The sequence below is a fragment of the Xylaria bambusicola genome (assembly GCF_022495145.1).
Source record: "Xylaria bambusicola strain CBS 139988 unplaced genomic scaffold F5B22scaffold_32, whole genome shotgun sequence".
NCBI classification, from domain to species: domain Eukaryota; kingdom Fungi; phylum Ascomycota; class Sordariomycetes; order Xylariales; family Xylariaceae; genus Xylaria; species Xylaria bambusicola.
In genome coordinates, this window is record NW_025953585.1 from 391,546 (window position 1) to 406,784 (window position 15,239).

Genomic DNA, 15,239 nt, shown 5'->3' on the forward strand with positions numbered 1-15,239 from the left:
GGAGAGCTCACGAGATCTACTTCAGTATTTATCATCACGACTCACGAGAGATGGAGCACTACTAAAATGACGAGAGCACAATACTTTGCTCCGCTAGCTCTATTGCACAGATGTCTGCACCAAGCGGACGACTGCGGAGACGTGGGCCAAACTTGGCCGCAACGACTGGCGGCATCCGAGTGCACTGCCGACCTCACCTCACCTCTTATCCTATCTTACAACCTTGGCTGCAGTACGCTACTGTTCATCCCACATAATCATCCTCTTTCTTCGAGTTTTCTCTTCGAAGGAATCCCCTTGCAGTCTCTATCCAGATACCCAGTCAGTTGTCAACAGGGATATGTCTCATGATGATGGACCTATATCCATTCTGGTAGGTCCGGTAAGACGGACCCGGGCCGGCCATACAGACCATTGGACCCCCGGAACGCATTAACCGAGTACAGTGCCATCACAAGGCCAACCCTGGATAGCTCACAGTATTCATGGTACACTAGAATTTGGGGTGGCATCTCACACCGTCATCGCATTTGCACCAGGCCGTTGCGTAGACCAATGGCCTGTACTTTGAAGCGAATCGCTGTACTATACATGAGTGTAGGTTATTTCAAAATAGTAGGCACATAATAAGTATATTTATCTCTAAATATATGAGTAAACATTTAACACCTGTTTGCATTTGCACCGTGGAATGGGATTGCCAAGGGTTCGCACGTGCTAAAAGGTTCATGCATGGGAGCTGCAATGGCGTGTTGTTGAAATGCTGACATGCATCGAGCCACCTGCGTAGACAAAATATTACTTCCTCTGTATCTATACTTATAACTTTCACCTGCGTAGTGTATCTTCCATAACTATAATAGAATATGTGCAGTGGACTAATTTGGTACGGGTTTTGCTAGAGTAATGGAAGACTTGTTGCGATTTCGGGCTTGAAGACTGACCTACACATACACTATGGGCACTATTTTACAGATACTCAAGCAGCCCAGTCGAGTCGAAACTTGTAATGATGCCATTATGTGCACTAGGACGCTGCAGTTATTTTTACCAGGGTGAGAATGACATTTCTGTCACTACGAGTATTGTACACAGTTGTAACAGACGAGGATTAGATATCCCGGCATCGTATCTACTGTAGAGTAGACGTGCGGCACAATCAAGTTATGGGCTAATCCCCGAGGAACGTCGCAGTATATGTGGGATGCAGATGGTTAGCTCGCTTCTCGGAAAATCAGCGTTTCCGAGCTGCTAACCATGGTGTATGCATAACACACATACTGATCGTTTGGGGGAGGGGGCACGGCAAATACTAGTACCTAGACTACTTAGCGGCCGGGTTATTCTAAACCGATACGCAGAGCCCAAGATTCCATACGAAGTATCCACGGGCAGTGCCGATATTACCTACGTAGTGAAGGCCTACGTAGTGTAGATACGCATGTTACGTTATGATATGTGTAGTGTACAATATTTCGCTTCTGGAGATCCTTGCATCTAGACTAGACTCGTAGGGAAATTTTGGATGCCCTTATCCTTGCCTAGGGCAGTGTGCTAACATTTGTAAAGCTTACACTGTAGTGTCATGTAGGTATGCATGACAACGAGGCTGGTTGGAAGACAGCTTACTCGGTGTTATACCGAGTCAAGCTAAAGGGGAACTGAGGCCTGTTCACACAAAACCAGACGAACGCCTGTCACTTACCAGACGATCGGGCCATGACCAGTGCCACACTTGGCACAGGCCGCAGGGAACGAGACGTGGTTTGAAATTCGACTACGGTACTTAGGTCAGGAACCTGTCAGCTCACCATCGCTAAGCTTCTCCAGAATTTGGCGTAACATTGGGGTGGCTACCAACCCATATGGGTCCGAGCGTACCTAGACCCTAATGTACTCGATAATACTGCAAGGTACTGTATCCGCCACACTTGACCTAAGTAAGAGATGCTCGAAGCATCCTGGTCCTCTGCCACTTGGGCACTTATCCTTAAGGCTTATGTACGTACTTAGGGCCTCAAATGCTAGCCTGGGTGCACACAGTATATACATGCTGTTCTTTCTCATAGGAACTAAAAAAGTGTCCGAGACGTCACAAGGCAAATTTTGGCACACTAGATACGAAACTCTTGCTTGCAGTAGCTTGGATAAAGACGCCTGGCTTCTGAAGTGTCACTCTCTCCGGATACGCTAGACCATAGTCAGGTTCGCTTGGTCCTCTGGAGTTGCAATATATGTGGCACTTATACGGTCTTCGTCGCTTAGTTGAAAATGAATTTTCGGGCATGATGTGTGAGTATACTTATGTAAGTATGTGTTAGTCATATTGACTACATATTTTAGCGGTAACGAGGTTACGGCGACGCCGCTCTTATTGGGCCGGGTAACATGTTATATATATGATTACTGGTATAGGTGTTCTAGACTAGATACCATCAATCGAATCGGAATCAAGAGTAGGTTTTCGGCAGGTGATACCTTACGGACGAGTAAGCATATTTTGTATCGTGAGAAGCTTATCACAGAACATCGTTTCCCTTACCGAGCACCTACGCTAGAGGTATTATGTTACTACCTTCTTAACGTAGCCGCCTAGGCTCTTGGCAGCTCACCTTACCTATCATCCTCACCAGCGGGAGTAGACCCCGAAGGATTGGGAACGCGGTTGCAGCCGTTACCACCACCAGGCGTTGTTCTGGGCTAGCCCTAAGATGGTATCGCTGTTTTCCCAGCATCGAGACTACTGTACTTACTTAATTAAACCCTGTCTAGCGTAGTTGTCATGTCCTCCTTGAGCGATGATGAGTTAGGAGTTATGTCAGACTCTGTTATACATAGTGTGTAATTACCTACAAAGTAGTTTGTCGATGATACAGCACAAGCATCTATATGGCCATTTGCGGAGTCGCGCTACCAAAGTATATCGATCTTCGGAAAGCTATGGTCTGATCTCTGCATCTGGGAAGCGGCAGCCGATAACCGGCCAATCTTTTTGTAACCAATCAGCTGTTTTCGCATGTACTCTCATAGCAAGTACAATTATCTGAATAGCTCCGTCCCACATCAGAGAGTATTATGGGCTATGTTTGTTCTTATTATGCTTGTAGTCAATCGGTTAACGGCGTAAATTTGTATGACAACGCGGATATTTTGGAAGTATTTTCTGCCAAATAGTAGAATTAGGGTAGATAGTGAGCCTATGGCCACATTGTTATATCCTGCTTAGAGATAAGAAAAGCTTCCCAAGAGATTCAACAAGGCCGAGGGGAGATGGTGCTAGTAACAACTCTCTGTAACTAAGCTGGGGCATCGATGTCTACCAAGGCCACTGGTAGCGGTTTACGATCCCAGATGACAAAGACATTCTGGTCCCGCCAGCTAGCGTCTACTTCAGTCTTCATATCAAAATTGTAGATCAACTTTGAGAGCAGGAGGCGCATCTCATGCCAAGCCACTAGAGTTCCGGGAGTGAGCCATTATCCTCCGAGGATCCCAAGTTGGGAAAAAAAATTACTTACTATTCATACCCAGACAGTTTCTGGTTCCAACTCCAAACGGCTGGTGGGCCTCACGGATGTCGTCTTTGTAGGTTGGGTCGCCAAGCCAGCGCTCAGGCACAAACTCGTCTGGGTTTCTAGATTCATATTTGTAAGCATTTGCCAATCGGCAAGTGGACGATCAGATACTCTGAAAAACAAAACCCTAGAAGATACAGAACTAACAAAGCTTACCTGAAGTTGTTAGGTGAGCGGTATGTAGCAGTTTGATGAACCGAGACACGGGTTCCTCCTGGGAGCCATTTCCCCATAACAACGTTACCTCCTTCAGCAATCTCGCGAGGGATAGCCGAAGGGATAGATGGGTAGACACGCAGTCCTTCGCGAAGACCTAAATAGTGCAACGTTAATCCAGTGTCAATGTTCAAGCGAGGCATATGGTAACCACTTACATGCATTCAAATATTCTAATTGACCTAGGGCTTCGAAGGTCATTTCCTTGTTGGACTTGAACCTCCCACGTATCTCATCTGTCAAGATCTTCAATTTGTCGGGATTTTTGAGAAGATAATATGTGGTACCCGTAAGCAGAGATGCTATTTACCCGGGCGGAGTCAGCAATGTCCTGCAATCACACAGTGCTTGGGCTTACCCGTGGTTTCCGTGCCGGCCGTCATGAAAAGCTCCGCATTAGTATAAATTTCTCCAGATGTAAGAACCCCAGATTCTTCCACTAGGTTCCATAGATCAGGCTTATGGGATCGTTCGTTAAGGCGCTTGTCGACCCGGGAAACTGTGTGATTAAAATGATCAAGGCGCATTTTCGCGACAGATTTGGGCTCGAGGAGGGCAAACAGTTTTCTAGAGAGTGGATAAAACTGGATCATTTGAAGTGCCGGCAAAACCTAGCAGCACGATTAGCTGGTTGAAACATATTCACTGCTTCAACGTACAATTAGCGTATTGAAGACTGTCGCAACCCATTCTGAGTATGCTTCCTTCTCGAGCAAGCCGAGTGACTCTCCAAACGCAAACTCAGCCATAATATCGAAGGTTGTCCAATTGAGCAGCTCAGCCATATTGACGGTACCCTTCTTGCGGCCTCTAGCAACCATGAGGTCCGCGTAGTGCTGGAAAAGGGGTTCCTGCTGTTTGAGAGCCTTCTCGGAGAAAGCTGGCGAGAAGACGCGTCGAACAGTGGCATGGCGGACGGGGCTTGGCTCTGTGATCAAGTTTGGAGTACCGTTTGCCGATGGCGCTGTGTGCCGGATCACAGGTTAGCCGAAATCTCAATCCAACGTAGTTGTCATAGCATCTACTAGGCCTCCCTAGAAAAGAATACCATGTAATCGGTGAAGACTCTGTATATACCATGGAATTTGATCTCTTTGCCATTTTCCTTCTTGCCCTTTGGAATAAGGCAGATGTCTCTCCAGGCTTGAGCTTCTGTGAAGCTAAGGTCATTTGGGCCGAATCTAACCGTAGGGCCATATCGTCTGTGTTGCTCCTGCATGAACTTGACTTGGTTTCCTTTAAGACAAGCAATCCAGTAGGGCAGTCTGGTCAGCTTCTCCAGGGTGCCTCCCGGATAGCTGCTGAGGGGGTGGAGGTAAATTGCATAGATTGGATAAGATATTAGATAGAGAACTACCAAGGCCGCCAGGGCCATGAAAGTTGTGGTGCCGGGCGGCATAGTTTGTTGAATGCTAGCGAGAGAATCTTGTGTCGAAGCCATGGCGATACACAAGTGACAAGCCGATGCACAATACACAACACAACACAATGGAGATTTGTAAAAGATATCAAGCGAGGCTTGGGTCTTTTGCACTCTTCAACCCCCTTTCTACTCGCGTTGTGAGAGATAAGAGTAATCCGTACTTCGCAAGATTAAGTAACCAACAGCATAAATGCCTACCCTGAATGTTAGAATTATGTCTCAGGCATGTAAAAGCCGATGGCTGGGTACGACGATCCACACACATCGGTCTATATAAACGGAGGTACCCTCCTGCACCACTGTACCTATACTGTTCCTTAAGGCAATAAATATACTACCTATACCGTATACCACTCATAACCTACTTAGTATTTCAACACCGAACGATAACCCATGTAAGTACATTGATGCATGTCGGTGACACCCCTGCCTCTACTCTGCTCTACCCTGGCACCGAACCATTCTACAACTTTGGTTCCCAGTAACACGTGCAGGAACCTAGTGTACTGACTAAACTGGTCGGCCCTATTCCCAGACTAGGACAACCACCCGAAGTAGCCGAGACTCGTACCTACTTACTCTATGAGGCTCGACAATGTACCTTGCCACGACCTGAATAATGTATATAGTGTACAGGGCACTATACGAGCAGGGTCTGGAAGAGCTCAAAATTTTAAGATCGCTCAAAGGAACAGCTAAAAGGGATGGGACGGCCCAGGGGTGAGTATCAGATTATATCCCCCAGGTCAATAATGCAGCGTCGGATGGGGTACATCTCCAACATCTAGAACCACATAAACAGTCACATTCTAGCCAACCTACGAACTCTTTCAACTTCACTGTTCTCGTCGTTCATTTTGCTGTTCTTATACTCGTCGAAGTTGTGATTGTTGAAGGTTGGAGGGAAACGCACCTGGCTCGAACCTTTGTTTTTGATCAAGATGCTTTGGACACCCGAGCCTGGTACACAGACTACATTGACCATCTTGGTCATCGTCTTTCTAGTCCTCAACTACATCGGCGTGGGTCTACGTGTTTTCGTGCGCGTTGTCATCAACAAATCATTCAGTTACGATGATTGGGCCATGTTAGCTAGTCTGGTGAGATCTACACTCCCTCGAGCACATCCATGCATACTTGATGCTGGCATACTATAGTTACACAACGTTAACTTCGCATAGGCTGGGTATAGCGGGATGTGCGCGACTCTACTATCGGCAATGATTTATGGATTTGGTGCGAAGAACCCACAACCTTGGTACGATCTGATCAAGGCGGCACAGGTTAGTTATCAACCTTGGGTCTATGTAGACTCGAGCACATTCGCTGACAGAACACCGTTAGTCTATGTTTGCATTCCAGCTCGTGTACGTAGTAGCAGCATATCTGTGCAAAGTCAGCGTTGCCTTGGTGTTACTGCGTATCTCCGGTACCGAGAAAAGGAGTCCTATTCGCTTGGTTCTCATTGGGTCGATTATCGTCGTCACCATCTTCTCAGTCGCGACTTTCCTTGCCCTCGCTCTTCAATGCCGGCCTGTAACTCTCAATTGGGGTATTGGCAAAGGCGAGTGCGTTGCACCGCATGTTATTACGGACATTGCCTACGCCTTTTCAGCTTCCGATATTGCAAGCAACTGGCTCTACGCAGTAAGCTACACCGTCTCAGTGGCGAATGGTTACTTGGCCACTAACACTTGGGTACACAGACTTTACCGATTGTGATGCTCTGGAATGTAAAGCTTACACTCCGAGTTAAGCTCTCTGTCATTTTCCTTCTAGGGTTCTCGTTCACGTAAGCTGCTGCAAATCACTTTTTAAAGCATTATACTCACCAATAGAACAGAAGCAGCATTGCCACACTCGTACGCCTCAAGTACGTCGTCGATCTTGGCTCACTAGGCTCGACCGATCCTGGTCTGCCTTTAAGGCTCTTGGATTCGATTATCTGGTAAGTTGAATCGGATATTGCCTAACTCCTGTTCCGTATCATCCCAATTTAGCGGCGTCTTTATATCTCTAATCTAACCTATTGGTATAGGTCACATCTCGAAATTGCATTGGCCATATTCGCCGCATCGCTTGCGGCCTTGAGACCCTTGCTCAAGTATATCACTGGCCGAGGCGACTCGTCAGCTAGAAGCAAAAATGGCTACTCTGATAGTCAGTCGCGCTCCAGGAGCAAAATGTCGCCCGCGATACGCCTTGACAATCTAAAGGATAACCGATTCGATGATGATGGAAGCCAAGAATTCATCCTACACACAGGTCGCGACCAAAAGGCCAGTCACATGGACAATAATGGTATCTATAAGACGACCAAAGTAGAGGTCACTCACCACGCAGTCTAAGCAGACATTTATTTTCATTCAGCAGTGTATATTTTGGTGGAGTTACATTTATTTTCAGGCGGAGTCACACTGAGACTTGCCATTACTCATGAGCCACGGTCTGCCACATCAGAAAAAAAATATTAGCTAATGAGACTTAAAAGAGTAGTCCACGCGTTCCTGGAGTTTAACGATATTTATCGACGAATTCAAAATTGTGTTGCATACACAAACACACGCTCCTTAGCGTCATGTACTATCATTTAAGTAAATAAGAAAAAGAGAACTGGTCAGAGACGTTCTCTGACAGAGAAGCTCGTCCACAATCTTGTCCATTGAAGGTCCTAGATATGTACTCCTTGAAGTGCGGTGAGAACACATATTTTCCCATTTCAGGTCCCGGTAATGGGTCGTGTACGAACACATGCCAGCTGGATATTTCTTTTTGAGAGAAAAAAGGAACCAGCTTTGCAATTACCGAAGTAGCTATGAGCGGAATGATGAGGAGCTGTGCATATGGTTGTTGCTACTGACTCATATACAGCTGAGCGGAATTCCTTCCAGTGATGTCTATCATTACGGATCTCTTATCGCAGCCTACATACAACTTATTCCTATCAATTCTGTCAGGTGACATAGTCACATAGACCCTAGGCGTGACTATATTAGACCTACTGGCTATATAAAGGGGTGTTGGACCCGCCTTCGAGGGTTGGAGGGTTCAGGATTCAATGATTATTGACTCCCATATTACCCCTTCTGCCTACCTACTTGACTGTGACTGGCCTTCTACTCACTCTGGGACCCTTTCTACCTGACAAATTCCAAGTATTATAGCCGATGAGAGTTCGCGACTCACACGCTCTGTCCGGAAGGAAGAAGAAATATGTTTGGGGGCTCTGTCGCAACGAAGACGGCCTTTGCGGGTTTCTTCCGCCAGACCGCGGGGAAGGTTGTTGAGGTTGAATCATGATGTTGATTATGAACGACACTATTTCCATCACTGACCCGTGTTGACAGCCAAATAAAGTTCATGTTCAAAGTTCGGAATTTGTGCTTTCGGTCACTTGATGCTTGGCTTAAACCATAGCTCGTCGAGATACAGTTGTAAGCGACTAGTATTGTATGAAGGAAATATCGACTGATTTGCGCGATGAAGCGCTCCCTACCATGGCATTTCGACCATTTCTATCTGGGAGATGGTTTTAGTAGACATGGCACCTAGAATAGGACGCATGTGAAGTCGCTCATACATGAGCAGAACTTAGTCTGATTGGGAGGTTAGGACTTCAACTGGTGCTGAAAGAAGGGGTTCATGTCTAGACTCTATTCTCATTGCATTACTACCCGGTCACTCACGCATTACGTCGGTAGACTTATGATCAGCGGTAGCAGCAGTGCACTTTAACATATACCGTGTATATTGGCCATCGATCTTATTGGCGGCGTTCTACTTCGCAATTGCGAAGCCCTCGCGAAGTGCGTGTGCCTGCGAAGGTGGGAAATTAGCCATCGGAAGGTGGTGCCAAAGGCATGGTGTCAAAAATCAACAACTTGGCAGTTTGGCTTCAAAACCATGCAATCGATGCAGAATTAACAGATGAAGCTGGAAATAACCTAGTTTTAATAGATATCGCGAAGCGCGTGGTGTTATGAAGGTTGAAGGTGCAAGTTGAAGTGTTAAGCTATCTACCTAAATCTGGCTAGGGCGCCTAGAATGGGGCATACGCTTGGCACGTAATGCGTGAGTAACTGGTCGATTGCACTAAGCAGTCCTATAAAAGCTTGGCCAGCATAATGCTCAATCGAGAAACCATGCGTGGCTGAGGCTGATGTCAAGCTTTTTGCTCTGGAGGAATACGCCGTATCTGCAGCTTCTAGATAAACAGATGCCTGTCTAGCGGCAGTCTAAGTGAGATGACTAACATGCGTCAGACTGTGACGGGCAGCGATCAGCGCTACAATGGCGGCTCAGGCAAGGTTATGAGACTCTCATCTGCCGGTACCTAGCTCTGAAATGATGCCTAGCCGTATTCATGGGCGTATCTCTCTAGTTAGAGATCTTAAGAGGATCGTAATAACAGGAATTCCCTTATGGTAGCCTCGTGTAATTGGAACTATCTCAGCATCTCCGCCAAAATAGGAGCTATATAAGACGTGTTTTTCCGCCCAAGACCTCGACACTACCAGATGCTCTCAATACCATCGCAGCTATTGTAGCTGTCATTACAATGATGCATCGTCCAATTCGTCCAATTAGTATCGCCATCGCCTCCTTATGTTTACCTACGGTTATTGCCAGATTTCTCGGGCCACTCAATGTGCCCCCTGTTGATCTCACCAGCGATACAAGCCATGTGCAGTCAAAGTGGGAAGAAATCAGGTCGATGCTCGATGGCCATCTTGCGGGCACAAAACGTAATGAAGCGCTATCTGGCCTTGACAACATCACTTTCTCTCTTGGACTGTTCTCGGTGCATGACGCAGAAGCTGCTAGTTTTCTCCAATACCATCACACTGGTCCCGACATCAGAAACTCCTCGCTGGGCGTGAAGAAAGTCGACGGGGACAGCATATACCGAGTAGCGAGCATGACCAAGGCCGTTTCAGTGTACGCCGGCTTGCTTTTGCTTGATCCCGATGACTGGAATAAGCCGTTGACGGAAATATTCCCCGAAATTACTTCGTTGCCAAAGGATGACCCGGTTCATCACATTCAATGGAATACGATTACCCCGTTCTCGCTCGCCTCGCAGATTTCCGGTGTCCCGGCTAACGCGAGGCCGTTCGATGCTGGCGAATTTGCCACTGTATTTCTTACGGACTCGATAGATCCGACGACTCTTGGCTTGCCGCCTCTCACGCTAAACAGCACAGGTCTCAAGGTGCCTTGCGTGGACCAGTACTGTTCTGCGGTAGATTACATCGAAAGCATCCAAGCCCCAACATTTCCAGTTTTTCAAACACCAGGTTACGCGAATACGAACTTCATCCTGCTCGGTAGAGTGATTTCGAAGTTGACTGGACTTCCTACTAACGAAGAGTGGTTTCAAAAGGCCATATTTGGTCTGTTGGATATGACTAGTACCTCATCTCTGTCTCCCACGGAGCCTCCATACTTAGGGTATGTCGTCGCCGGCGATCCCGAAGCATTCGCTTTTGAGGGCGGAATTACGAGCTCCTCGGGCGGGATATTCTCCACAACCAACGATATCGCCAAGCTCGGCATCAGTATGCTAAACTCAACACTTCTCGCAGCTGATAAGACACGCAAATGGATGAAGCCGACGGCATTCACCGGAAGTCTCGACTTCGCGCTCGGCATGGGCTGGGAGATCTATCGGTATACGGATAAGGTGACAAGCCACGTCACCGATCTGTACACAAAACTAGGCGATGCGGGCAACTACGCCAGTTACCTCGTCGTGGTGCCCGACTACGATTTTGGATTCTCAGTGATCGTAACTAGCGGCATCGCGACAGCGGCAGAGCGCAGCGCCGCGGCACGTCTGCTCGCGGACATTATCAGCGAGACTATCCTGCCAGCGTTACGCGACCAGGCCGCCGCGGAGACAAAGCGTAAGTTCGAGGGCACATACAGCAGCAGCATGGGCAGCAACACGTCTACGCTCACGCTTGCGTACAACGAGACGGCTGGTGCCGGGTTTGGGCTGACGATCACGTCCCTCGTCAACGATGGTCACGACTTGCTTAGACTCCTCCAGTCCGTGCTCGGCAGTAACCAACTTGTTCTCGCGCCGTCGACGGTGGACCCTAAGACAAAGCGCCGCGGTTTCGTCGCTACGGCTGTCACAACCCCCGGCACATACACCGGCCTATTTTCCGAGATGTTTGCTACGAATGCGGAGTGGACAACTAATAACGGCCTCACATACGGTGGCCAGGCTTTGGGAACCTTCTACTTCGATGTCGCGGAGGATGGTCGGGCTGTTGCGGTGTTACCGGCTATTTTGCGCGGGAAGAGATTTGAGAAGCGTGTATAATCATATTACTGTGCAGTAAGCGGTCGAGTGAAATTTGAGAGAGCGTATTATCTGGACTATCTGCATTTCCATACGGCCCTTGACGCCGGCGAAGTTCGTAGGGTTCGCCGAGAAGACTGTGTTGGGTATGAACAGTGCACGATGCCTTATTTCCGCCGCTGACAGGGATTTTATTAGTAGTAGAATTAGGTATGTTAACCGTCATCCGCCACTCTAGGCACCAGTACTTTGTTCGCCTCACTTTTGCTACTATGCTTCAACATAAGTCATTAGAGTCCAAGCTGGAATGTTATATTAGTAATTGAATATACTTACCTATATATCATCTTGGGGTGGAGGAATTTGAAAAGACCAGAGGCAACGGGACGCACTTCCAAAGAGCTCTGCACTAATCTAGGTCTAATAGTGCCTCAGTTTGCAAGTCTGCGCCAAAGAGTGATCTAATCATTTTCCCTTTTCCCATCATGCAGCCTGACTCACCTCTGTTCGCACTGCCTAGCGAGATTCGGGATCGCATCTATGATTTTTATCTCGCCTACCACCACAGCGACTTCGTGGACACGCTACGTCCAAAGCAGTTGTTCTTCGATGATACCGCCTTGTTTGCGCGGGATCTTCCCGCGTTGATGTGCACATGCAAACGTGCCTACCAGGAACTGAGTCCAGCCGTTCACGGAGAGGCAGCGATGCGAGTCGAGATGCGCGGGAGAGTGGAACGGCGGATCGGTTTCGCAGTCCATGGGACACTTCGCTTTGAGCGCCTGCAAAAGCTATGGGTTTTGGTATCGATGGAACATCCTAACTGGAATGGGTGGCTATACGTCTTCGAAGACATAGTGAGACGCGCTCCCCATCTTCAGGTCTTGGTCGTAGACTGGGCCCCTCGGTCCACCCCAGAATCTAACTGGGAGGGGCGCGCGAATGTGAAGAAGGAAGATGAGTTCTGCGATATGATCAAAAGGTTGAAGAAGCTCCGTACCCTGAAAGTCCATGGAAACATTTCGGCAAGGTGGATTGAAAGGCTTGGGGACGCGGGACCGCGCGTGATACTGGATCGCTCGCGTTGGTGGAGGGAGCCTGGGCTGGACTCTTAAACCATGGTGAGAGCTGGCCCGCGCAGCCAAAGCTCTCATCTTACCTAATCTCAATCCACTTTCCTTTTCGCATAGATATATACCTCTCGGTTTTCGTTACTGAATGCGGTACACTGTAACTCAAGATGATTGTCTCGGGCTGAGGCCAAAATCATCGCAATCTAGAGCTTGCGTCCCATCACGTTAACACGATCACGAGCACTTCGAGCCTGAGCCGGCGGTTAATTGTTCATGTTGTGATGCTTTGCCTATTATTTGTTCTCTCTGTATTGTATAGATGACCTCTATTGAATAGACATTAACCTAGCAGGTTGCTCTGACCTGCGGAACCTGACGCGCGTTAGTTGCGATGAAGGTATGGCTCTTCCACTTTCAGCAATAACTCACTATTTATGCTCATTCTCAAATATCTCCTCAGACTGAATCGCGACACACTTTTACCGTCAAACCATACCTACACTGATACTGACTCTAGAACCACTTCTGCACTCCCTGCCTGTGCACGAATCAAGCCCTATAGCTGTCGTAATGGCTCACGCCGATCTATAACCGGCATTAAACCACTAACCTTTGCTAGTCTGCGGGGAGCGCTTTATAAATAAAGGCACCCATGATACCTAGTTGGCGGAGCGCTAGTAAAGAGACCGCAATGTCTTCATAATTGAATGAAAGCTGCGGCCTGCTACTCCGTACTTGTCAACAAAAGAGCGCTAGAGTATGAGTTAGGGCTTCCCATCGTATCGTTAGTACCTGTGCCATTCTTCAAGTAGCAGAACCCTGCGTGTTCTTTCACAATTGTGATAGCAACGCAAAAGCCACCTCCCACGCCTACATTATTCCTGAGGTTCGTCGCATACGCTTTATTGTATTCCGCACACACCGAAAGGCAATTCTCTAGTGTCGGGGTGTATGTCCGCAGGATGTCGTGCGTTGAATCAGTGTTTGCCCAGTTCGTCCAGCATTGCTCCTGAAATTTCTGCGGTGCCTGACCGGCCCGTATTGGTATGGGCTTCCCGTCCGCCGAGAAGGGTGTATACACTTGGTTGTTGACCCCTGGACAGCCGTCTGTGGGAACCAGTGAATCCGTCGGCGAGGATGATGTTGGTGATGGCGTGGCGGTGGGGACGGCCGATGATGTTGTACTATCGCTGTCGCTAGAATTGTCGTCGCCAGAATTGCCGTTGTTAGAATTGCCGTCGCCGGAATCACTGTTGTTGCCGCTTTTACACAAATGTTAGCTCATCTACGTGAATGGGAGAACGAGATGCTCTTATTAACCTTGAAGCTTTTGGATCCGATACGGATTTCCGCTGTGCGCTAAGCCCGCCGCCCACGCCACCGCCAATTGCCCCAGCAAGGAGGATCACAAGCACCACGACCACGGCCCAGAACACTGGTACAGAGAGACCTAATATTGTTCTCTTCGAACCTTTGGCAGTTTGGCTTTCAATTTGAGGTAAAGTCGGTTGAGTGCCGTCTAAACCTATACCACCCGGCTGCTCTTTCGGCGAGGATTCGCGTGTCGCTGCGGCAAGGGGAGGCGTCGGTAAAGGGTATAGCCCAGTTTCCGGGGGAACAACTTCGAGATCTGGCTGCTCTTGCTGAAACCTCGTCCCCATTGAGGCCATTTGTGTCTATACGGCTGATGCTGTTATTGATACCGTCTTGTGATACACTGCGTACAGAACCGAAGAACCGAAAAGCCGAAAACCGCAACTTATCACAAGTGAAAGAATTGTCTATTTTTTTTCTTCTCTAGCTTGTTTAACGAAGTACAGAGGAAAAGGGGGGAGACCAGGATTCCATCATTCTAAATCTGATCCGATCACACGAAGGGGCTGTGAGCTTTTATTTCCTGGTACGATAACTTGATGCACTCAGGATTCAGCTACTGCGCGCGAATGTAACTTGAGGGCCGAATACGCTAATCCAAAGTTACCTAAAATGAAACGAAACGCCCAAGCAAAACGCGACGCGATTCCTTCGTCGAATCCTCCCGTGCGACATAACAGACACTGGCAATCCTACTCGCACAGCGACTAACTTATCCGATGCAAGCAGTCGGCTAGTACCGTAAAAGACGTCCCTAAACTCATTTAATCAAACGCGGGGTCCAGCCACAGGGGCCGCTCACTAACTTTTGAAAGGTACTGTATAGTATCGAACGCCGAGTAACTTCAAGAGACGCCGGCAGCATAAACAGTACAGTATAACTTCCATTTTTCCTCTTGCAGACTGATCTCAGATACCGGTATTTGGCTTTGGGCGGCACGCCGGGGCTTCAAAGTCTTGCCCCATCCGCCATTCAAAATGCGCCCTTATTCATGTGGAAACCAGCATTATTTCTCAAAATATCTCTTGGCCCACGTCCGATACCACCTGCCTAAGACGATATACTACGTACTGCCATACCAGAAGCAGGCCAATCCTAGAGAGACCCATTGGCGATTTCTGAGGATTTTTGCGGGAAACGAAGCAGCCTGTTCCCATCTCTGCACGGGATTTAGCATGGCATGGCATTGTGTCTGAAGTCAGATCTTAGCCTTTTGAGATCGTGACTAAGACTGTCAAACTAGGTGGTTTCCATGACATCTAAACCT

The 15,239-nt window shown here is 48.0% G+C and overlaps 5 protein-coding genes across 5 annotated transcripts; 3 read left to right on the top strand and 2 right to left on the bottom strand.

Moving 5' to 3' along the window:
• Positions 1-2,786: 2,786 nt before the first annotated feature.
• On the bottom strand, positions 2,787-5,451 carry F5B22DRAFT_613786 (cytochrome P450). The gene is made up of 7 exons (XM_047975431.1): positions 4,869-5,451; positions 4,451-4,755; positions 4,150-4,402; positions 3,950-4,093; positions 3,732-3,888; positions 3,519-3,634; positions 2,787-3,454 (listed from the first exon to the last, which is right to left on the bottom strand). Exons 1-7 carry the CDS (start codon positions 5,230-5,232, stop codon positions 3,297-3,299), a joined length of 1,497 nt encoding a protein of 498 aa, XP_047829213.1. The 5' UTR covers positions 5,233-5,451; the 3' UTR covers positions 2,787-3,296.
• A 704-nt stretch (positions 5,452-6,155) lies between these two features.
• Positions 6,156-7,166, top strand: F5B22DRAFT_637513 (uncharacterized protein; the record flags this gene model as incomplete). Its single annotated transcript, XM_047977449.1, has 5 exons — positions 6,156-6,314; positions 6,396-6,497; positions 6,559-6,861; positions 6,921-7,006; positions 7,058-7,166. 5 exons carry the CDS (start codon positions 6,156-6,158, stop codon positions 7,164-7,166), a joined length of 759 nt encoding a protein of 252 aa, XP_047829214.1.
• Positions 7,167-9,204: 2,038 nt separating this feature from the next.
• F5B22DRAFT_289869 (beta-lactamase/transpeptidase-like protein) lies at positions 9,205-11,777 on the top strand. The gene has a single exon (XM_047970395.1). It carries the CDS (start codon positions 9,773-9,775, stop codon positions 11,543-11,545), a length of 1,773 nt encoding a protein of 590 aa, XP_047829215.1. The 5' UTR covers positions 9,205-9,772; the 3' UTR covers positions 11,546-11,777.
• On the top strand, positions 11,778-13,282 carry F5B22DRAFT_289870 (uncharacterized protein). Its single transcript, XM_047970396.1, has 2 exons — positions 11,778-12,994; positions 13,058-13,282. The coding sequence occupies exon 1, from the start codon at positions 12,010-12,012 to the stop codon at positions 12,637-12,639; it is 630 nt and encodes a 209-aa protein (XP_047829216.1). The 5' UTR covers positions 11,778-12,009; the 3' UTR covers positions 12,640-12,994; positions 13,058-13,282.
• On the bottom strand, positions 13,029-14,608 carry F5B22DRAFT_290042 (uncharacterized protein). Its single transcript, XM_047970399.1, has 2 exons — positions 13,918-14,608; positions 13,029-13,859 (listed from the first exon to the last, which is right to left on the bottom strand). Exons 1-2 carry the CDS (start codon positions 14,265-14,267, stop codon positions 13,322-13,324), a joined length of 888 nt encoding a protein of 295 aa, XP_047829217.1. The 5' UTR covers positions 14,268-14,608; the 3' UTR covers positions 13,029-13,321.
• Between the last annotated feature and the right edge of the window lie 631 nt (positions 14,609-15,239).

Excerpts from the sequence above, each read along its gene's own strand:
- F5B22DRAFT_613786 (XM_047975431.1), bottom strand. The coding sequence starts at position 5,232 with ATGGCTTCGACACAAGATTCTCTCGCTAGCATTCAACAAACTATGCCG. Across the intron at positions 4,756-4,868 it reads CAAAGAGATCAAATTCCATG|CGCCATCGGCAAACGGTACT; the intron begins GTATATACAGAG and ends TCCGGCACACAG. Across the intron at positions 3,889-3,949 it reads ATTAGAATATTTGAATGCAT|GTCTTCGCGAAGGACTGCGT; the intron begins GTAAGTGGTTAC and ends TGCACTATTTAG.
- F5B22DRAFT_289869 (XM_047970395.1), top strand. The coding sequence starts at position 9,773 with ATGATGCATCGTCCAATTCGTCCAATTAGTATCGCCATCGCCTCCTTA.
- F5B22DRAFT_289870 (XM_047970396.1), top strand. The coding sequence starts at position 12,010 with ATGCAGCCTGACTCACCTCTGTTCGCACTGCCTAGCGAGATTCGGGAT.
- F5B22DRAFT_290042 (XM_047970399.1), bottom strand. The coding sequence starts at position 14,267 with ATGGCCTCAATGGGGACGAGGTTTCAGCAAGAGCAGCCAGATCTCGAA. Across the intron at positions 13,860-13,917 it reads TCGGATCCAAAAGCTTCAAG|CGGCAACAACAGTGATTCCG; the intron begins GTTAATAAGAGC and ends TTTGTGTAAAAG.